The sequence below is a fragment of the Trachypithecus francoisi genome, unplaced genomic scaffold (genome assembly GCF_009764315.1).
Source record: "Trachypithecus francoisi isolate TF-2019V2 unplaced genomic scaffold, Tfra_2.0 Lachesis_group11, whole genome shotgun sequence".
NCBI classification, from domain to species: Eukaryota; Metazoa; Chordata; class Mammalia; order Primates; family Cercopithecidae; genus Trachypithecus; species Trachypithecus francoisi.
Window position 1 is genome coordinate 56,851,036 of NW_022681456.1, and position 23,834 is coordinate 56,874,869.

Consider the following 23,834-nt stretch of genomic DNA (forward strand, 5'->3'; position numbering starts at 1 on the left):
CAAATTTTGGGTGTTAGCATTCCTACCATGTTTCCCAAACTCCACTGGAGTTGCTAGTAGATATTCAAGAGGAAAAACAATGTAAATGAAGTTTCCAGGTGACTGGTAATTTGAGATTTCTGTCTGGTAAAATAAGATATCCATTCATATTTTAAATCATTCTTGATTAAATTGGGAGCCATAGCAAAATAGCTACTCCACTGTTGAGATTAGTTTCCAGTGGTTCCAGGAGTGGAAAAAGGAATTTGGCTTTGGGCCAGACTGTTTTGGGAGGAATCACTTGGTCATTTGGATGTAAGTCAGTAGCCCCAAAGTAATCCGAATGCAATATTAAAGTGCTGCATGTCACAAAATGCATATTTTAAAAACTACCCCTTATGTTGGTTTGGTATATTTATGGAGGACTGCTGGCAACTCTAGTGCCAAAAAAGTCTTGTCGATCAAGTAAGTTTAGGGAGTGTTACAGAAATGAGACAGATCTGTAGGCTGACACTGCACATTAGCTACTGAAGGCCTTGAGAGCCTATGGTCGAAGTCTTTTAATTTGAAGAGCGCCTTACACTGAATTAGTTGTCCATGGAACCATTAACATCTTGGGAAATATTCTGAACCTGTGGTTTCCAAACAGTTTGATCTCAGGACCCCTTAATATTCTTACATTACTGAGGACTCCAAAGAGCTTTTGCTTATGACAGTTGTCTCTATCAATAGTTTGTATTAGAAAAAATTTTTAAATTTTAATTCAGACTTCCACTTAAAGCCAAAATGTAGTAACAGGGACCAGATTTATCTTCTCACTGTAAACAAGACAAATTACATGAAAAAATGTTCAAGACACTGCACATTATAGGCAACAAAGGCCATTCATGGGGGGAAAAAATGAGATCAGTCCTAGCAACTACCAAAGCTTACTGCTTTGAGTTTCCAGGCTGAAGTACAAGAAGAACACAGGTGGAGGTAGAAGCCACCCTAAGTTAAGACAGAGCTAAGAGTCCAGGGAGACCCAGGTGGCTAGAGTTTGCAGGACTGGAGAGGATTAGAGAGAGCAAACTTTAGGATTATACAGAACACCACCCCACCGTGCAAGTCTTCAGCTGAATTCTGATAGAACATGCATGTTAGGTGACTACCTAAGGCCAGGGAAAGAGCCATCCAAAAGGTGTGGAGCAAACAGTGTCTGGTGCTCACATGGAATGGGAACAGTGCCTGTTCCACTAACAAGACTGGGAAACATGACTCCCTGGGATTTGGGATAGAGTACAGAGAAGGCTCTTACCTCAGTAAGAGCAATGCTTTGGTCTTGCCTAACATCTTAAAAGCAAGACCTCAAAGGATCAGATTTTCCAAGTAACTTAACTGTATCCTGAATAAAGCTCAAGAGTTTATAGAAACACAAAAATATCACGCACCCAATTCAGTGTTTGACATCCAATCAAAAATTACCAGGCATGCAAGAGCAAGAATGAGGGCAAAAAATATCAAAACCAACTCAGAACTGACAAATGTAAACATTAGCAGGTAAGGATATGAAAAGTTATTAGAACTACATGTTTTCAAAAGGTTAAGACATTAAAGGTATCTTAAAAGGTCCAAATCAAACATTGTAGGTGAAAACAAAATGTGACATGAAAAGAAACTGAATGATATTGACTACACATTGCAAAAAAAAAAAAAAAAAAGTAACTTAAAGACAGAAACTATCTAAAACAAACACTGAGAAAAAGAATAGTAAAAGCCAATAGAGGATCCATCAGTGAGTTGGAAGACAATCTCAAGTGGCCTAACATATATGAAATTAGAGTTTCCTGAAAGGAGGGGAGGAAAAATAATTGAAGAAAGAGTAACTGAAAAATTTCCAAATTTTGATGAAAACTCTATACCTACAGATCCAAGCAGCAGCAACAATGAGACTTTCTGATGCTTTGAATGGATACAATCTAAAAACATTGCCATCTATCAAAAATATTTGTCAGTCCTAGTAAATGAGTAACAGTTTTAGCAAAATTGATCTGAGTAAAACATTCATATCCAATTCAAAGGCAAAAGCGTTTTCTAAGAGGCATGTCTGGTTTCCTTGAGTTTCTGACTTAGCTGACACAGACCAAGGAACATTCTGAATGCTCAATCTACTTGGAATTATTGCTTTTTCTATTTTGTCACATAAATACATTTAATAGAAAACTCTGATAAACACTTTACTTTCTAACAAGACGTTAAGATTTTCTGTCCTGGTATATACCACTTGTTTCCAATTATGTCTAAAAACTCCTAGACTCAGACATCCATATCAGGTATGATCTATCAATCTAGCAAGGACTAGGAGAGATAAAAAGTGGACAATGAGGAGGAAAACACTTGGGTGGAATGAAAACTAGTGGCTTGCTTTACTTTATACAGTTGTTCAAGATATTGTTCCTTGAACTCCAGACAGCTCGTGGGGAATTTTTTTCAATCTCAGAAAATTATGGATATATTAGTTCAACTTGAAAATATTCCTGTTTAATACCACTGGGTTCTCAAACCATTAACAACCACTGGAACAACAGGAAATGGTTCCTTAATAATTTTTGCGTTTTAAAGTCCCAAATAGAGAAGTTCTCTCTGCCATGCATACCTTCTCAAGTAACTGAGATCAACGTTTGGTACGTTTCATTTTGCAATATTCTTCTTTATATAGTGCATTTTGCAATATTTTCTTTAGTATAGTATATTTAGACTTATTTAAAACTTGGAGATTCATACAGTCCCTGAGGATCCTAATTAACTCCATGGAATTCAAAATTCTTAAAAAATTATTCTTTATTTTAAAAAAATTACACACACACATGCATACACACAGGATTGGAATTTTTTTTAGACTACTATCTTTTACGTTTCCAAGTTCTTATGCCACTTGACTCCTAGTTAACCAGGATATTAATGTATAATCTTTTCATATCATAGGTACCACTATCACATTTCATCAATTTCCTGAAGCAAATTGAGTGAAATCATAAACAAGCACACACTTAAGAGTCAGTATTTATTCTGATTAATATTTTACAAAATTTTGACACTTAATTTATGTAAGGAGGGCTAATTTATTAAACACTTTACAGGTTTTTCTTTCCACAGAATAACACGGTAAGTAGCAAAATAATACTTGGCACAGTTATAAATAAAGAAAATATAAAATAAAAACATCCATAGCTTAAGTACAGTGATGCTGTTTTACGCCCATTAATATCAAATAAATTCCAGGAAACAATAAAAATATGAATGAAAAAAAATCCAAAGAAGTAATTCATATTCAGTGCTGAGAATTAAGTTGCTATTTGCTAAAAGTATCCAATTAAGTTGGTAAGAACTATTCCCAAAGGTTCACCATCATACACAACTTTAGAACTGGGTTGATAGTTGGTTCCACACACAGGACCTACAAAATTAAACAGATGGTATACTGCTGCATAGCTGGCTCCTGACCATCTGACCATTTCTGAGTTATAGATTTCACAGGTACTACAAGATGGTTACTACAAAAGCATTCACATTGCTAGTATTTTCCATGTAATTACACATCTAGAGGGGTTTTTTTTGTCTGTTTCACTGAATGACATCTCTTTTGCACTGAAAAGAATATTGTACCACAAACAAAGAAGATGGTAACAACATTCTTAGCCAAACTCTGAAAAAACCACCATAGTCTTTAACTGTTGATAAAAATGTATTCGATAAAAATGCAACTGAGTCTTCATGTGAAGTGGCTCAAAATACAAAAAAATTAAAACAAATTCTAGCATTTTATAAATAACTTTGAATTTAAAAATTATCTAAAATTTCCCCCAATTAGTAGTCAAAACTAGCTGACATTTGTAAAGTTAACCAATTTTTACATTCTATGACAAAATGGCACAATGCTATTGCCACCCCACACCCATCTCTTCCCTTTTCAAAAATAAAGTACATATGCCAATTTTCTAATATTAAAACACATACACTAAAGGTAATCTTTTTTTGATGTGTGACTTATGGTCAAATAAGCTACTATATAAAAATGGTACTTGGAAATACTGAACATCAACTATATACATTTCACTGCTCCTCTTACTAAGGCAAGGGGCAGGTATAGCACTAGATTGCTTTCATACCTGGAATCTGCATTTTACGGGGAAGACTAGTTTTACCAAGCATCAGACATGCAGTGAACTTGCAGGGTATAATGCCTATTAACAGCAATTTTGAACATCACTAGAAGCTCATTAGTTATCTCCCTTTTCTTTTTGGTTGGATAAAATGAAATGAGCAGCTTTAAAAACACTAACACATACAGACACAAAGAGAAAACTATTTGATAAATTATTTATATACAGATACACATTCTTTACACTGGTCTAGGATCTGTTATCAGTCTGACCACCATTCCCCCACCCTTTCCCACCCCATTCCCTCTCACAGATTTCCCACAGGTTGCTCGAACCACAGTTTGCTACAGCACTTAAGATGACTAAACCAAATCTCACCCTGTAAACAATATTTATGGAAGCAATGACTAGTAGTCCACCATGAGGGTATGAAAATGCTGTGACAAAAACTGATCAGTGCATCATATTTAACAAAAAGAAAATCTTTTCTAAAACTGTTTCAGAACTTACTCAATATTAGGTAAGTGAAATACTCTTGGGGATGAAATTCTACTTTCTGATAGGTCATTTTATTAAAACCAGAATATACCGTCAGCTTTTCTTTTATTCACATGTGCTATGTACACAGATCATGCTCCATCTTTAGTTAAATGCCATTATTTTGTCTACAATTATTTTGTAGCTGAGGTTTTAAAAAGAAGTATATCCATGTATCACTATTACTGAGAATTTTGCATTATTCTGCCTTTTCTTGAAAATACCACGTTAACCGTTAAAAATGGAACTGTTTTTGAACATCAAATTAAATTCTAATTTATGCTCCACTGGATAGTATCTGCTAGTATACATTCTATGTGGTGTATCATGCACTTAGTAGGGCTTTTAAATTTGAACAAAATAACATGACTTACTATACTCATGCAAGTGTTTCATTATCAGACCGTAAAACCTCAGAGCAAGGTTACTACAAATTATTTCACTGAACTAGAAATATATCAGCATTGCAACAGCTGATAAGAACAAAACATTGTTAGCACATTTTATTGTCAACATTATTTTCTCCTGCCTTTGAAGACAACATCACAGTAGATCCCAATCACATGATATTCATCACAGTATTTATGTGTACATTCTAAAATGTACATAATACTAGTCAATCAACTTAAAATAATGCTCCTGGAATTAGATGCAATACTCCTACTAGACTGCATCATAACATTTAGCCAAATAACAAAAATTTAGTTTTAGTTAAAACTGAACATTTCTGATCGGTACACCATGTCTGTCAACAGAATAAGTTTACCTTTTTTGTGAAAAATACTGTGAGAACAAAACCCAAAAGTTGAGTATGCTGTGAATTTCCACATTAAGAACCATTAAAATTATTTTTTATCATCTTTACTCTTCCCAGAAATGGCAGTGTGTTCTGTCCATGTTTACTTTTGTTAATAAAAGTGTTGAAAAAAAGACTGTAAAATTCACCGTTAGCCCTACACATAGCATGCTCTTGTTCAAAGGATGTGGATTCGAGTGTGAGAGAGACACGGACAGACACAATTTTCAGGCACCACTCAGCAATATGCTTCATAGGATAAAGATGTTGCTACACCAGCTGGTACCCAGATCCCGATATTTGGTCATATTCTATTGTATACTGCCTGGTCCAGTCCACGATAACAGGACGAAAGAGGCCACAGCATCGAAATTCAAAGAAGTCTATAATATTCCTTACACATCCATGGCTAAAAATGGCACCCCAAAAAGAAAACACACCAGTCAGTACAAATGATTTAATACATGAATTCAATATAATTTTCGTGTTAAATAGATTTTTTTCTAAACTTAAAAACTCAAGTTACTTGCAAGAAGGAACCAATTTATAACTCTATAAAATATATATGCCTTCATGTTTCTCTACTGCTCTGCCAACGATTTTTTCTTTTGCTAATTTAAAGACACAATTATATTTTAAACTTATTCAAATGTGCATATATTTCCTGTGTTACATGCATTTTTATTTTTATTTTTAGAGATGAGGTCTTACTATGTTGCCCGGCCTGGCCTCGAACTCTGGGCTCAAGCAATCCTCTCACCTCAGCCTCCCAAGGAGCCAGGACTACAGGCATCCCCTAACATGCCTGGCTCCAAATGCAATTTTTGATAAAAACCTTTAAGTAGTGGCTCTTTGGCAGGAGACAAACTACTTCTACAACATAAAAAAAAAAAAAAAAAAGACAAAATAACTATAAATAGCATGAATTTGGCAGTGAACTTAAGGATAACAACTTAAAAAAGAAATGCCAAGGATAAGTTCATGAAATGTTAGTACTCGAGTAACACCTTTAGAAAAGCAGTCAGTTTTGGCCAGGTGTGCACTGGTGGCTCATGTTGGTAATCCCAGCACTTTGGGAGGCTGAGGCAGGTGGATCACGAGGTCAGGAGTTCAGGACCAACCTGGCCAAGATGATGAAACCCCATCTCTACTAAAAACACAAAAACTAGCTGGGCGTGGTGCACTCCTGTAATCCCAGCCACTCAGGAGGCTGAGGCAGAGAATTGCTTAAACCCAGGAGGTGGAGGTTGCAGTGAGCCGAGATGGCGCCACTGCATTCCAGCCCCGGTGACAGAGCAAGACTCTGTCTAAAAAGAAAAAAAAGAAAAGAAAAGCAGACAGTTTTATGCCTTATATAATTTTTGTACCTATGGGAGAATTCTCAAAACTACCCAACTCTGTTTTTATTTAAAGGTCTGCTTGCTTTCCAGAAGTATGCCATAATCAACAGCACCACAAAAGCTAAAGAGTTGGTAATAACTTCAGTAAAACTCAAAGTTTTAAATATTTTGTATACTTAGGACCCTACTATTTCTAAGCACCAGACTGAATACAAATTTAAAATTAAAAAGAAAAAAATATATAAGGAGATATCACAACTTTATTATATATAGTTAATGTGATGAATTCTGTTTTGGTGTTATGGTGAACTGATGCTATTTCTACAGAAATCTTAAAAAGGCTTAAAAGCTATTTTACATATCACTAAGAGTCTGGTTAGTAAGAAAATTTTTATGACCAGGGAAAATACTAAATTTATAAATATGTACATACTTGAATGGGCTTTCAATAGACGTTGTTGTGACTTTAAAGTGCTTATATCTTCTGGCATTCATTCTTTCATTTGTAGTAATACCTAAACATGATATCTAAGAGGAAAGAAAAAGCAAACCATTATTCATTATTCTTTTTTTTCTTTTTTTTTTTTTTTGACACAGGGCCTTTCCCTGTCACCCAGGCTGAAGTGCAATGGCGAATTCTGAGCTCACTGCAACCTACGCCTCCTGGGTGGGCTCAAGTGATCCCACCCCCACCACCCTGCCCCCAACCCCCACCCCACCAGTAGCTGGGATTACAGGCACCCGCACCATGTCCGGCTAATTTTCCTTTTTTTTTTTTTTTTTTTTTTTTTTTTTTTTTTAATAGAGATAGGGTTTCACCATGTTGCCCAGGCTGATCTCAAACTCCTGGGCTCAAGTGATCCGCCCACCTCGGCTTCCCAAAGTGCTGGGATTACAGGTGTAAGCCACCGTGCCAGGCTGCAAACCATTATTCTTTCTAAATACTTAATGTAAAAAAAATTAATTTGAAGACAACTAGGATAAAGATAAAAACAATGAAGTGTGTTTTCGGTTTTCCATCAGAAAATCATCAAAGCTAGTTTACATGGTATCATTTGACTGTGAAAAGTAGCCAGTTAAATGTGAAAAATATTTAAAGATAGGTTACTGGACACTGTGCATGGACAGACACTATTCATGCACAGACAACCTCCATATCAGCCTAATAATGAGCTTTTAAAATTTCCTTTTTTTAAAAAAAAGGCTTTTGAATAAATATTAGTATTTGTGAGTAAAAATATCATTAAAAACACAAAATTAATGTCATCATCAATCTAAGCTCACATATTCCACTGGATGTATTTAAGTCAGGAATAACAGATTAAAATTTCTGTTGAGGTAAGAACTAAAATTGAAAAGTTCACAATATGAGAAGAGGAAGGGGCAAAAGAGTGAAGTAGAAAGGAAAACTAAATTGAAAAATAAAATTAATCCTTGAAGAGCAAGAGTCGTTAGGAAGAGAATATTATTATTTTTATGCAAGGATGGAAAAGTTTTCAATTAGTGCACTAAAAAGAATGCCTTTGCATATACCTGGTACATCTGACACATGAGTAATACAGCCACCCACATGAAGTGGAAAACACTGTTCAGGAACATCCAAAACATCCAAGGTGAACACGTGGCAATCTGGGTAATATACGTCCAAAATCCATCCTTGGTATAAGTGGTCTCACAGTGGAGTCCCCAGTCTAAAGCCAGAACAGAAGTACTTGTATTTACTCAATCATTATCCAAGCACCTCATACAGGCATTTGTGCTGGCACCATTTAGAAAACATAGTCAAACGATCTAGATTTAACTGATGACATTCAATAGCAAATGTTTTTACAGTCTTAAATAACCCTATTATATCTCAGCGAAAAAACATAAAGACAGATATGGAAATGCAGCAGCCAATCTTTAAAAAAAAAATCACTGTATCTTCAGAATAAACAATTTTATTTGATTGGTGTTGCATCACACAATACTTAAACATTTTCTTTACAAAAAGATAAGAGGATATATGAAAGAGATTTTTTTGAAGGAGGGCATATAACATTAACAGGATGGTGACATGGGCGTTTTTTTTTGAGACAAGGTCTCACTCTGTCACCCAGGCTGGAGGGCAGTGGCTCAATCAAGGCTCACTGCAACCTCGACCTCCTGGGCCCAAGCAATCCTCCCACCTCAGCCACCTGAGTAGCTGGGATTACAGGCATGCACTATCACACCCGGCTAATGTTTGTATTTCTTGTAGAGACGGGGTCTCTCTCCCTATGTTGCCCAAGCTGGTCTCAAACTCCTGGCCTCAACTGGCCCACCTGCCTCGGTCTCCCAAAGTGTTGGGATTATAGGCAATGAGCCACCACGCCTGGTCAAGGTAGGCTTTTTCTAATACAAGACCTCCTGCTCTTTGAGAGCTGCTATAAAGTACTGCTGTTGTTGACAAGAAAGTGTTCTCTAAGGTGTGCTGGGCCAGAAATTAGGTCAAGTTCTTTGACCAAATCTTCCTATTAATCTTTAACTGAGGTGGTAACCTCCTTTGGTTCATGAGGGCAGTAACACTGATTATTTTTAATATCTGTGGGGCAGAAAGACTAGAAAATCATCCTTTCAAGACTTGTATTTAAACCAGGATCTAATACATCATTATGCTAAGCAACACTAAGCCCTGAGGCATCGTAAGTGATGGATCCTCTTTCCAGACTGCATTCTCAATGCAATGAAAATCTATTATTTCCTTTAAGGTATGAAGCCCACAATGGAATAACAACTTCTTATTAAAAAGGTAACTTTTGATATTTACTAATATTCTCTAATAGGCAATAATTATACCTACTTTTCAAAATATTTCAAGTTCTCTGCAAATTTAATTTTAAATATATTTTCCCAACTGCTTGTTAAGAAAGAGAACTAGGACAATCACTTAATCTATAAGCTACTATAGTAAAGCAAGCACATGACGTGGAAAATGTTGATGCATTTTACCCAGAAGCTTCTCAAAGCCTATTAAACCATATGCTTTCCAGAGGACACAGGTATTAAAAGGTGATTAATTGCTAACTGTTTGCTTATACTGTGTATTGGACATAATTGATAGAGCTGTATCTTTTTTCCCTTTTGTGCTTCATAAGGTATCCAAACCATAATTTTATTTAAACAACTTTTGTCATTATAGTAATTTGTTAGTATGGTAAGTATAATCTGAGTATGTAGAAATTTGTTTTAAAAAGACAAAAAACAAATTGTACTCACAAGAAATACAACCATAAATCATCCAGCAGATCATAAAAAGCAAGAAGAATAGGTAGCCTATAAAATATCTATGGTTGCCTGCACCTGAAGAACGACACAGAAGCAAGGTTTTTCAGCTAAGAAAAAACAATGGGTAATGCACCTTTGAGGGGTATGCCATGAAAGGTGTGCTATAATTGTGATGATAATCACACATACATTCATTATTTTATAAAGTAGTTTTCTGGAAAAATGTTTTAATAAAAATCTTAAAGTAAGAATGCTTACAACTACACACAAAGATATAATGATGACAATGGTGTTCAAGTCCCAAAGAACTAAAAAAATCACAATTCTGACCTCTAATCCTATTCTTTGTGAGGTTTAAAATAGCCCTATTTTATCTTTTCTTTTATAAACATTACAATCCAATTTTTCAAAGGTTTCTCCTCAACAGAGGTACACAATCTTTGTAATGTTTCTTTTCTGTCACCTCATAAAATCTCTGGGGCATCTCTCAAACCATGTAGTTTATCTCCTTAGACTACACCATTCTTAAACAGTGAGGTGTGTACAGTTCTTATCTGTCATTCCTCTTTGCCTCTGCACATAGTATCATTTCAAATATTACTACCTTCATCTCTCTAGTTTAACTAGAAAAGAAAAATTTTTGTCTCCTTATCAAGAGTAGGCACCAGATAGAACTGACAGAGAAAAGATATCAGGCACTGATTTTGTAATTTTTTCCCTCCCTCTCTCAACTGAGTTGCTGTGTTGTCAACCAGAAGATAATTGGGGAAATGAAGGGTAGAGTAATAAACTTTCTACTGCCTACTTTAGTATTATACTTTATTCATTACCTAAAGTAACTTAAATGAATGATATATAAGAAATTACTAATATAACTTACCTACACAGTTACCCACCCATGGGCAATGATGATCAAATTTTGCTATACAGCGGTTGCATACACCACAATGTTTGGACCTCACTGGTTTCCGTATCTGTTAATAGGCATGTTAAAGGATTATGAAAGGCATTGTACTAAGAGAGAAAAGCTGAATATTTATTTTCTCAAAATATAATTATAAAAAAAACTATATATTTCAAACAAGATTATATCAAGGTTTCCAAATGAATAAAACCAAAAATCACTATTGTTTTGTTTAATAAAATTTCAACTACAAAAACAAAGAATAAAAGAATGAGGCTACTCTAAAAAATATGCTCTCAAGAATGGAACTGAACCGTCAATTTACAAAAACTAAGAATTACACACCAATTTGATGTAATGAATGATGCTATGTTTAATTCACATCCCTCAAATTTCTGAGTAATAAAAACACATCAATCTCCAGTCTTCTAAATGATGTCCCACTATGATTAATGGTTATGATATTGGTTGTTTTTCAATAAAATAAAATTATTCCTTACTAGGAAGGTCAGGCTAAAAGTGAATTTAAAAAGCTCTTAAAATTGAAAATCATCAATAAAATATTTGTCTTTCCCAAATTAACAAATCCAGCAAAAACCAACATGTACACATCTACTTCTCTTCAGTAAAGTGCCTTCTGAGATCTCAGATTAAGGTATAGCATTTCTCCTGCTGAAATGTATGACCATATCTAAGAATGCAGAATATGCTTAAGAAGTCACCATTTCTTGCAAAAAAAAAAAAAAAAAACATAAAATTCATTATTCAGCTATTGATCGGCAATAAAGAATTTATGCTTATGATGTTTTGTTTTTCAAGCATTTTGAAATGGTTTTTAAAACCTACATTACTCTAAATTGGCCAAGTGAATACAAAAACTCATTGGTGATCTTCAAAGGGTTGGCAGTCCTAATGCCAGATATATGATAAAAGAGCTGGAGTTATTAACTCTTGCCAGAAAAAAATTTATAAATACACTTCAGTGTTTCAACAAAAGCACTGCCATTTCTCCATTAGTTTGCATAAGGTTACACACTATTTTGAGGTACAAAGGAAAAGGCACAGTGAACAAACAGTTCTTACATCTACTAAAATTATCTCTGGAATAAAGAAAAGGGTAAGTTACTCTTCACCACACTTGTGAGACTAAATCTACTTAGAAGGCAGCAGGATATTCAAACAACTTCTATCCCCACTTCCAACCCTCAGCGGCAACACTAGTCAAAAATCTGAAAAACAGACTAATTGGCTAAGGCGTGACTTGGTCTCAAGGTTCCTGGGATCACTTACAAAGTAATCCTTTTTTTTTTTTTTTCTTTCTTTGAGACAGGGTCTCATTCTGTGGCCCAGGCTGGAGTGCAGGAGTGCAATCACCAAAGTAATTCATTTTTAAGAAAGCTCTGATCTACAAGCCTTAGGGACCTTTCTACTTACCAAAGTGAAGCATACCCATATAATGACAACTACCTCTGCTGATTTGCAAGATTTTATAATAGGAAATGTTCTTTACAACAAGAAGTATGTGGCTTATAATACATAATAAAACATTTATGCTATGATGACAAAATTAGTCTTATTCTTGCCATCAAATGTGTATTTGACAATGACACTGCTATCTGTACTGAGTGACTATATAATTTGTTTGCCACATGGCAAGTACATCAGCACTGCATACTTTGTGGAACAGTGTATTTCCACAGAAAAACAGTGTATTAAAACATTCTAAATATTAAGAAAAAGAGTATCAATCTTATAAGTTACCCATTATAAAACATAGAAACAAAAACTGTTTTCAGAATGTCTGAATATACAAAAGAATCTAGTTGGTATCCTAAAGTTGCTACCAAACGTGAAGCTGTATATATTTTGAATATTCAAAATCATAACTGGTCAAAGAATATTAAGTGTAATAAAGAATTTGCAGAATTAGAACTGTTTCAAAAATTCATTCCATAATCCTAAATGAAGTCAATGACTTTATTATTAATCAGATGTTAAGACATGAGCTCACTTGCAGTGTATAAGTGTAAAAGGGCAGTTAGTTTTATGTATGACTTTGGAATATTTCAATTTCCATGTAGAAAAACATAATTTAAGCACTGTGGCAGTATATATATTTTTCACAAAATACTAATTATAAAAACTAAGCAAAAAATAATTAAAACATAAGAGTATTATCCTACCGAATGGCTCACGCCTGTAATCCCAACACTTTGGGAGGCCGAGGCAGGCGGATTACAAGGTCAGGAGTTCAAGACCAGCCTGACCAATGTGGTGAAACCCCCATCTCTTCTAAAAATACAAAAATTAGCCGGGCATGGTGGCACGTGCCTGTAATCCCAGCTACTCAGGAGGCTAAGGCAAGATAATCACTTGAACCCGGGAGGCAGAGGTTGCAGTGAGCCAAGATCACGCCACTGCACTCCAGCCTGGGTGATAGAGTGAGACTCCGTCTCAAAAAAAAAAAAAATATTATCCTACAGAAAATGGATATCTATAATAATAAACAATCCAATAGTACTATACCTGACTCTATTAATAAATACTAGTAATTTCACATATACCTTTACCTATGACCTGGGTGAGGATGACCACTTTAAAAATCTATGATAAAACAGTGTTCAAAGTTACATAAACATTCTGATACAAAAAAAAATAAAAAAAAAAAAATCACCTACTCAATTGAACTTGTTTAGAGGCCATGTTGTCTTAACAGTTATCTAATGGATATTCCCATGTGGCTTTTAAATAGAAGTATAAATTTTCTTAAAATGTAGTAAAGAAAGCAATCTATTAGGGAATCATTATAAACCTTTGATCTGAAATACTTTCTTAGTTTTTAATTTATTGAGTAACATTTTAAGCGAGAAAAGAGAAAGAGAATGAATACAAATAAATGGCACCTCTGAATCAAAAGTGCAATCAAGGCCTACCATCAGTGAATAAGCGCCTTGGGAAGGAGACATCCTTTAACGATATTTCCTCTTATGCCAAGGGGTAGGGAATGTGTTCAGTGAAAGAAATTCTTCCTTTTCCCCACACCCCATACCCGCTATGCTATGCCACTGTCAGGAGGAAGAGAAGGAAGGGAAGAACAAAGAAGAAAATACTACCAAACAGGTACTGCAGAATATACTGAGGTCCAGACTTCCTGTCTCTGCAAGTTCAACTATTGTCTGTGAATTAAAAAAAAATATTTAACTCAAAACTGAACAATGCTCATCAACTCTTTTGCCATCACTATGAATCAATAAACATGATTTTCATCTTTAATTTACTGATGTTTTCAGTTCAAAAAGAGAAAGAAAATCTTTTGTTTATTTACTGCTATTTCATTGCTGTAAGAATACAGGGTAGCAATCTCTATGCTGCCCAGAAAAAAGGGGATTAGAGCAAAAGAATCTGCCATTGTCTTTGTCTATTGTGGACTGGAATAACTCATCAAAAAAAATTTTTTACAGACTAAATAAAACAGCTTTTAAAATAATCTAAAATGCTTCTAGTCCAGTTCTCTAAATATACAACACTGTTAGATTATAATTGGCTTCCTAATAACCTGCATTATAAGAAAGGGATGCCCTGGATGGTATATATAAATATTTTAGCTATTGGGACAGTGTATCTGCACTATCAACCAATTTATTAACGTTCTAGTTGACATGGTCATTCAGCAAACATCTACTGAATGCAGATTATTTCCTGGAGATTTACAGGGATGTTTAAGACACCGTATTCACCCCTCAAAGCAATCACAGCAGTCTTGTAAGGGAGAGAAACATGAAATTATAAAATGTCATGGAAGTGTTATGGACAGGCATCACAACAGCACCAAGGATGAGCACCAAATAAAAGATACATAATCTCAATTTAGCTTAAAATTTCTTTATATTCTAAAAGATAGTTACTTCCTCTGTACTCTAATGTCTGCTATAAATACTAATAATTTGGCAGTTAAACACAAGTGACTTGGTTGGTATTTTGCTACCTTTTTCTTTTGCTCTTCTGTTGCTTTAATAATCCCTGGATCTGATTTCCAAGATTTTCCAAAATTGTAGAAAAGTGCAACACTATTGGCAAGGAATGGAAGATGGATAAATAAAAAGTTGAGATGTGTCTAAGGTTAAGGAATTTAAAGAAGCAATGATAAATGAATTACTATTATATATAAACTTATAATCTATAAAAGTTTACAAAACACCAGTCAAAAAAAATTCAAGCTGTTTTGCATTATCTTTATAACTACATATAAAAATAATGTGACTTCTTTATAAATTTTAAATCATGTAGACTTATCTGACACTTTAAGTTAGTGAATGTATTAAAAATTCAATGAAAATTTTAAATGACTAATTTTTTGACAAAAATGAAGGCATTTCTCATGTTCAAAGTTATTAACATATACTTTATGTATATGCATTGCAATCTTTATGCATCTACCAAATACTACAGATATCATACTCGTATATTTAAAAGATTGCTTTTAACTATAGGAAAGTAAAAAAAAAATTCTCACTTTTGCCTTTTTTTGAACACACTGAAATTAATTTCAGAAAAAATATAAGCTTGCTTAAAACAGAAATAGTTTATATGCAACCGTTTATATGTTCACATTTTTTCTATCTCATAAAAACAAAAAAATACATTAGGCATTTATAAATGTAAGTAAATTATCAAAAAACAATTTAAATAACACTATAAAAATAAAGCAATGTTGCTACAGCAATACATTTCTGAGACACAAAACACCAGGTACACTCAAATACCATTTGTAAGATTTTATGCAGATACAAGTATCATATAAGAATTTCATAAGATTTTTTGACATTATCATGTGTACCCACTGTTTACATTTCTCATGAAGCACAGATAGAAAAGGAACAGCTTCTTGAATGAAATCATTCTACATTTGTTTGGAAAATACCAAAACACTCAATAGCCACTTGACACACAGGAGAAACAAAAGACGAAAGAAAAGATTAGTTATTATCAACTGGCATATTCAAAAGTGATTTATCTTTTCCTTTTTTCTCCAGTCCTCTCTTTTCCCCCAACTTTTTCCAATCTTATTCCACAAAATATACCGATATAGCCAGCGGAGAGTAAATAAGAAGTCAAATTTTCAGCTGTTTATTCTGGAGAATAAAGTGTGTAGAATGCTGAGGCCTGACATTACTCAGGGGCAGCACTTTTATTTATCACAAGTTTTGAAAAGGTGCTAACATAACATGTAAATACATAGGTCACACTCTCAGGACCTGGATTAAATTGGCAGGGGGTCAGTTCAATATATGACTACACATTTGAAAGGTATATTAAGGAATTCAATACTGAATGAACTTTAAAAATGTCTTTCCTTGCTCTTTAATGATAAAGAAATTAGGTATCTTCAAATAGTAGACTGAATTTAGCTTTAGCAATAGATTAGATAAGCTAATTTTAAAAATTTAACTGAAACAGGCTGGGCATGGTGGCTCACACCTGTAATCCCAGCACTTTGGGAGGCTGAGGTGGATCACCTGAGGTCAGGAGTTCAAGACTAGCCTGGCCAACATGGCAAAACCCTGTCTCTACTAAAAATACAAAAATTAGCCAGGCATGGTGGTGCACGCCTGTAATCCCAGCTACTGAGGGGGCTGAGGCAGGAGAAGTGCTTGAACCTGGGAGGCAGAGGTTGCAGTGAGCCAAGATCATGCCACTGCACAGCCTGGGCAACAGAGTGAAACTCAGTCTCGAGGGGGAAAAAAAAATTAACAGAAATAGGCACACTCTACAAATATATGGCTGTTTTCAGTATTAATTTTATTATTAGAGAAAATGAGAAAGCACTAAAAAAAGCAGAAAGACAGAAACAAGAACTCTATAACCCAGAATTAAACTTCTTTAAATTTTGGTATTCTGCATTTTTAATTATGACTGGTATCATAATGTATCTAATTATTAACAAAATAACATATTAATCACCAACTATGTGCCATTTAAGCAGTACAAGAACCCTATGATAAATCCTGCTATTATCCCTTTACAGATGATACACTGAAGCAGAAGCTGCATTGTCCAAGATTACCGTGAGTTGGAGGTAGAGCAAGTATTAAACCTCAGACTCGTATGACCTATGCTATTCGGCCTCGCCAAAGTGCTCAACACAATTTTCTATGCCAATACATATTATGAAAACAATATATTTAGGTATGAGCATTTTTAAGGCTTGAGATATAAATATATAGACACTTTTATACTATTTTCCAGCAAGATATACCAATTTATAACTCCACTAACAACATATGACTGATTAGTACATTTGCATTGGCAGTAATCAAAAAATGCTGCCAATTTAAGAGACAAATACGTGCTAGTTTATTATTTTAATTTATATTTTTGCTTTTATGTTTAAACAGCCCTCCAATTAAAGTATTTACCATCAATGCTTTCACTTAAATGTTTATAGAATCATTTTGTACATTTAATTATTTTATCTAGTTGGATGTTTTCTTGATGTCTGCTATGAAATGCAGCTCTCATTTTATTTTTAAACAAATTTATCTAACTAGGCTTTCAAAAATAGAAATTCATACACTAAACTTATTTACCATAATACTCAGCAAAATGAATTTAAAACAGTACATCAAACAAACCAAGAGCCTCTCAAAATAATGGCAACAACTTCGGAAAGAGGACAGACCACATTGTATCATAAGTTCAAAACTGAAGGCCACAAAAAGGTGATGATTCTGGTAAGGCAGGCTGCCTGAGGTAGCTCCTAACCCTGCTCTACTGTACTAGTAGGATAAAAAACTGTAGATGAGAATTCTCATCTATTTCACCCTGGCCCTTTGCTATGGACTAAATTGTGTTTCCTCACAATGCATATGTTGAATCCCTAACACCTGCAATCTGACTGCATCTGGAGATGTGGTCTTTAGGAAGCAATTAAGCTTAAATTAAGTCATAAGGGTGAGAGCCTAATCCAATAGGATTGTGGCTTTCCTTATATAAGGTAGAATGAGAGATTTCTTACTCTTTCTCCTCACCATGTGAGAACACAGCAAGAAAGTCATCATCTGCAAGATAGGAAGACCACCCGCATCAGAACCCAAACATGCTGGCACCCTGATCTCAAACTACCAGCCTCCAGAACTGTGAGAAAACAAATTTCTGTTGTTAAACCACCCAGTCTTTGGTATATCATTACGGCAGCTTGAACTGACTAATACATACTCCACTCCTCAGTCCTACTCAACTGGAGAAAAATAATTGAAATGGTGAGTAGATAATTTGAACAAGTCAGGAAAACCCCTTCAGGAACATAAGTCCCTGAATACTACTGCATGGCTTCCACTAAGTATCAAGAAAAACCAAGGCTTGTCATTAATAAGGTGACTTAACAAAATTGAGGGGATGGCTGGTGGGGGATAATTCCAACATCATTCTATCTCTAAGGCTGCACAGAATAAAACCTCAGGAAAAACTTTCAGCAAGATCTTAAGACAGCTAAACACAAGTTTCCGAGCAAAAATTTACAACTGAGCTCTCTTTAAATATCCTTGTACCAAACGAGTCAGGAAAAACTTCAAAGATTGCTCTACAATATTATCAGAGAAAACATAAAAGTCTGAATATATTTCCCCAGGTCAATCACGAGCAAGATGAAAGATGAAAAGAAATGGCATAACAACTATGCTAGAGTACTTGAAAACAAAACAAAAATAATAAATCAGAAAAAATGTGCACAGTATTCACAAAGCAAATAACCCAGTATGGAAAGCAGCAGCAAATTTGGACAAACACAAATTAAGGACAAAGGCAAATTAACCAAAGATGCTTCATAATTAAATTAAAATATAAATCCTATAAAAGCTTAAACATAAGATCATAAAACAATTAGAACCAGATGAAAAGGGTGATTCTAGAAAAAAAAAAAAACAGAGATCAAACGAAACCATTACACAATATATGAACTAAAAATTTATAAAGATGAACACAAGGAGGATAAAAAGACTGACAATCAGTAAATGGGGGGAAAAAAGAAAACTCAAAACAATAATTAGAGACAAAAACTGGACATGGTGGCATGCACCTATAATTCCAGCTACTCAGGAGGCTGAACCCAGAAGATCACTTAAGCCCAGCACTTCAAGACCAGCCTGGCCAACATAGTGAGACCTCAGTCTCAAAAAATAATAATAATGATAACAATAAAGATTAGAGACAAAAGTATGAACACAGATGACAAACATAATTGAACACATGGATAGTTTTATCCCAGTAGTAGTAAATACATCAAATAGAAAAGAATTCAGAGATCCTAAGAGAAAATTTCAGATAAAAGGAAAGAAAACCTTCATTTTTATAAATTACATATAGAATATACAAATATAACCTCCATTTTAAATACTGCATCCTGAAAAGACATACTGTATATTAAGAAAATCTGAGGGACAATGATTAACATCCTCTGAAACATACCAGTTGTTTTTTAATCTCAATGGTAACAAATGTGTTCTTCAGTAAAAAGTTTTTTAATAGAGACAAGGTCTCACTCTGTTACCCAGGCCAGAGTGCAGTGGCATAATGAGAGCTTACTGCAGTCTCGAACTCCTGAAAAGGTCCTACTGCCTCAGCCTCCTGAGTAGCTGAGACTACAGGCAAGCACCACCACACCTGGCTAATTTTTTTAGTTTTTGTAAACCCCGTCTCTACTATAAAAACAAAAATTAGCCAGGCGTGGTGGCGCATGCCTGTAATCCTAGCTACTTGGAAGTCTGAAGCACAAGAGCCACCTGAACCTGGGAGGCAGCAGTTGCCCTGAGCCAAGATCACGCCACTGCACTCCAGCCTGGGCAACAGAGTGAAACTCTGTCTCAAAAAAACAAATAAAAACTAAATCATTTTGAATGTGTTGCTGAGCTGCTAATAAGAAAACCCCATGGAGACCAGAGATGATAAACAAACACAAATCTAGAGGTAAACTGGTTCAGAAATTCAGTGTCCACTCTTCAGGATTTGCTTATTCCTACATGTTATTTGCAAGAGACATTTTAAAAATTCAAGGCCATAAATTATTTAAAGCAATACTAATTAAAATAGTCATTGCCAATGCTTCTTACCACGGGTCACTATATATTTGATAAAAGGTTCAACTCATTAGAAAGAATTCTAAACTTATACTTACTTAATAACGAAACTCCAAAACATGTAAAGCAAAAAACTGACTGAACCGCAAAGAGAAACTCCTAAATACAGCAACACAGTAGAAAATTTTACCATAGGTCTCTCAATAAATGACGCTGCAAATAGATAAAAATTTGGTAATGATATAGTGACTTGAGAAACCTAATTAAGAGGCTTAATCTTCTGTATGGAATGCAGCTGAGGTAGTATATAAAATGTTACTTTCTAAACTTAAATGTTTCTAATAGAAAATATCAATGAAAACTAAACAATTAATAAGCTGAAGAAAAAACTAAACAAGCAGACAACAGGAAATAAAACATACTGAAAGTGAAAATAGAAAGGATTAATAAAACCTAAAGCTGTTTCTTTAAAAAATCCAATAAAATAGAGTAACTAAAAAATATCTCTAATTAATACTAGGAATGAGAGAGGGCGTACAGCAGTTGAGTTTTAAAAAACAGAGAGAATGTGGCACATCTGAAAACAAATGGACAAATCACTAAAATATATAAATATACAATTCAGTCAAATATATGTTACAAAATTCTTAAAGCAAATTCCAGCTAAAATGATTTTAGAAAGTCTAATAAACATGTAGTTAATAATTTCAGTTTAACCCAAACCCTTTCAAATAACATAAAACAAGAACAATTCTCCACCCATTTTGAGACTATCATGTTGATATCAAAACAAATACAAAAAAATTATAAAACAATTTCATTCACAAATGTACATGCAAAACTAGTAACAAATTTAATCCAGCAACGTATAGAAAAATAAGACATTATGCCCATGTTTGTTTACTCCAGGCATGCATAAGTGGTTCAACATTAGAAAAATCTATTAATATATTATTTAATATTAAAAACATAAAAGAAAAAAATACACAATTCACAAAAAGGAAAAAAAAAAAAGGAAAAAAAGGGGGGCGTGTAGAGGGAGAAGGTTATTTATAAAATTCAAGTAAACACTTTATAAAATCACACTCAATGGTAAAATACTAGCCCTTTAAAGTCCATCTTTTAAAGATGATACCCTTTAAAGTCAGGAACAAAATGAGGATACTCATTCTGTGTCTATTCCACGGTGTACTGAGATCCTAGCTAATATAATAAGATCACTAAAGGAATTAAATGCCATAAAGAGTAGAAAGAAAAAATTCAGTCTCTATACATAATGATTATCCCATGACATATATCCAAACTACCCCATTATTAGAAATAATAAAAGGCTTTAGCAAGGTTGTTGGCAATAACTAAACAGCTACATTTCTATAAACCAGACACAAATAGAAATTTTAATTAAAAATAAAAAATTCATAATTTAAAAAATTTAAATTCTTTTAAAAATAAATCTAACAAGAGATATAAACTTCTACATAAGAAATTATATGACTTCATTAAAAAACATAAAAGGTTTAAGTATCAAAAGTAGTTACTTTCTCTAAATTAATCTACAGCTCAAATAGAATCTCAATCAAAATGGTGTAAGGCTGGCTGGACATGGTAGCTCATGCCTGTAATCCCAGCACTTTGGGAGGCCACAGCAGGTGGATCACTTGAGTTCAGGAGTTCAAGACCAGCTTGGCCAACATGGTGAAACCCCTTTTTTACTAAAAATACAAAAATTAGCCAGGCATGGTGGTGTATGCCTGTAATTCCAACTACTTGGGAGGCTGAAGTGGGAGAACTGCTTGAACCCAGGAGGTGGAGGTTGCAGTAAGTTGAGATCACGCCAATGCACTCCAGCCTGGGCAACAGAGCAAGACTGTCAAAAAAAATTTTTTAAAGGCATAAGGCTTTTCGCGGAACTCAAAGAGCTTATTCGAAAAAAATCTAAATGGAAGAGCAAAAGGCTCTTCCTTAGCAAAAGAGCTAAGATATTCCTGAGAAATAACAAACTTGGAAAAATTGCCCTGCTCAGACACAATTTAAGAGCAAAACTACAGTAATGAGATTATACAATGTTAACATGGGCAGATAGATCAATAAACCAGAGTACCTAGGAAAATGTGATGAATATCAAGGTTGAGACTGCAACTGAGTGAAGAAAAGGTGTGCTGAACAAGGATCTCTCTAATGGGGGGGGAAGATACTGATCCCTCCCCTCACATCCATCTTCATTTACAGTAGTCAAATGCACATGATTGAGAATGTAAATTACAGAGTATCTTTAATAATCTCAGAGAAACTTTTGTGGGAAAAAAAGATATACAAAAATATTTATAGCAATATTGTTAGAATTCATGAAAAGTGGTGACTGGATACCTGAAGATAGACATTAAAAAGCTTAGAGGGTATTAAAAGGAAACTGGGAGACATACACAGAAAACAGAGAAATCTAACAAGTAACCAACAGAAAAAAATGCTTAAGAGGAAATACATAGGAGATAATTAATTCTGCACATTTTTTATTTTTTAATATATGTAATCATCCCAGATTCTGCATACTGTTCATATCTTTCTTGAGTTTAAATCTCAATGAACTTAAAGCCACATTGAAAAATTACTTATTTCCAGACATAAAATTTCTAATAACCTTTTGTCAATATTTCAAGTGTTGTCAACACAATAAGCAGCTGACTATACTGGCTATGTCAGTGAATTTTAGAGTTGTTTAGTTATAAGAAGCATAGTCAGAGAAAAATTTTTTAAAAATAAGTAAAAATGCAAGAAACCAAATAAAATCACTCGAGTACAATTCCTAGAGATAACTACTGCTAAAATGATACATATTCACTTCCAGCTCTTTTCTTTTGTGCATTTTAAGCTTCATTCTGTAAATGTAAGTTAGTATTTTTTCACTTACTATATCTTAATAATTAAGGCAGGAAAGTATTTTAGTGGTTATGTAATACCATTCCATAGGCAGCGTAACTGATAAAACTCTCCCCTATTTAGGTTGGCTATTCAGGTTGTTTTCATGTTTTCCCCTACTATAAATAATACAAAGAGAAACATCCTTGTAAATAAATCTTTGATCTTACATCTGATTATTTACTGACATATGATTAAGAGATTAAAGGACATTTTTATTTATAATTTATTTGAGATGGAGTCTCGCTCTGTCACCCAGGCTGGAGTGCAGTGGCGCAAACTCAGCTCACTGCAAGCTCCGCCTCCCGGGTTCACGCCATTCTTCAGCCTCAGCCTCCCCAGTAGCTGGGACTACAGGCGCCCGCCACCACGCCCAGCTAAATTTTTATATTTTTAGTAGAGACGAGGTTTCACCATATTAGCCAGGATGGTCTCAATAATTCCTGACCTTGTGATCCGCCCGCCTTGGCCTCCCAAAGTGCTGGGATTACAGGCGTAAGCCACCGCACCCAATCCAATTAAAGAGTATTATTAAAGATCACTCTAGAGGCTGCCAAACTGTTTTCCAGGAAGGTTTATGAACTTAAAATTATATTCAGAGTGTAATATAAGGACATTTGAAAACACACTGAATCAGGACAGAGAGCTGAGTCTGACATCAAACTCTTAACAATTTCCCACCTATGTGACTTTGAGCAAGACATAACAACTTCTCAGAGCCTCAGTCTTTCCATCAGTTAGAAAACAGTATTAAGATTTGTATAGTTTTTTTTTTAATCTCAATTATTCAGAAAACCAAGTAAAATAATGTATCTGAAAAACTACAAACCAAAAAGCACCAAATAAACATAAGGTGTTTTATGGGGAAATAATTATTCAAAGAATGGAACAGTAAGAACTTAC

The 23,834-nt window shown here is 34.4% G+C and overlaps 1 protein-coding gene across 4 annotated transcripts in view; it reads right to left on the reverse strand.

Annotated features, from left to right (window-relative positions):
* Positions 1–3,003: 3,003 nt before the first annotated feature.
* Positions 3,004–23,834, reverse strand: part of ZDHHC17 (zinc finger DHHC-type palmitoyltransferase 17) — a 90,335-nt gene continuing 69,504 nt past the window's right edge. Inside the window, exons 11-17 of one of the 4 annotated variants that reach the window (XM_033221196.1) lie at positions 14,930–15,054; positions 14,058–14,120; positions 10,921–11,014; positions 10,032–10,115; positions 8,328–8,485; positions 7,228–7,322; positions 3,004–5,863 (exon numbers count right to left, since the gene is read on the reverse strand). In XM_033221196.1, the coding sequence (XP_033077087.1) occupies positions 5,725–5,863; positions 7,228–7,322; positions 8,328–8,485; positions 10,032–10,115; positions 10,921–11,014; positions 14,058–14,120; positions 14,930–15,054 (758 nt within the window). In that variant the 3' untranslated portion in view covers positions 3,004–5,724. The remainder of the gene's footprint in view (positions 5,864–7,227; positions 7,323–8,327; positions 8,486–10,031; positions 10,116–10,920; positions 11,015–14,057; positions 14,121–14,929; positions 15,055–23,834) is intronic. The other 3 variants (XM_033221195.1, XM_033221199.1, XM_033221198.1) reach the window with 3 other exon arrangements.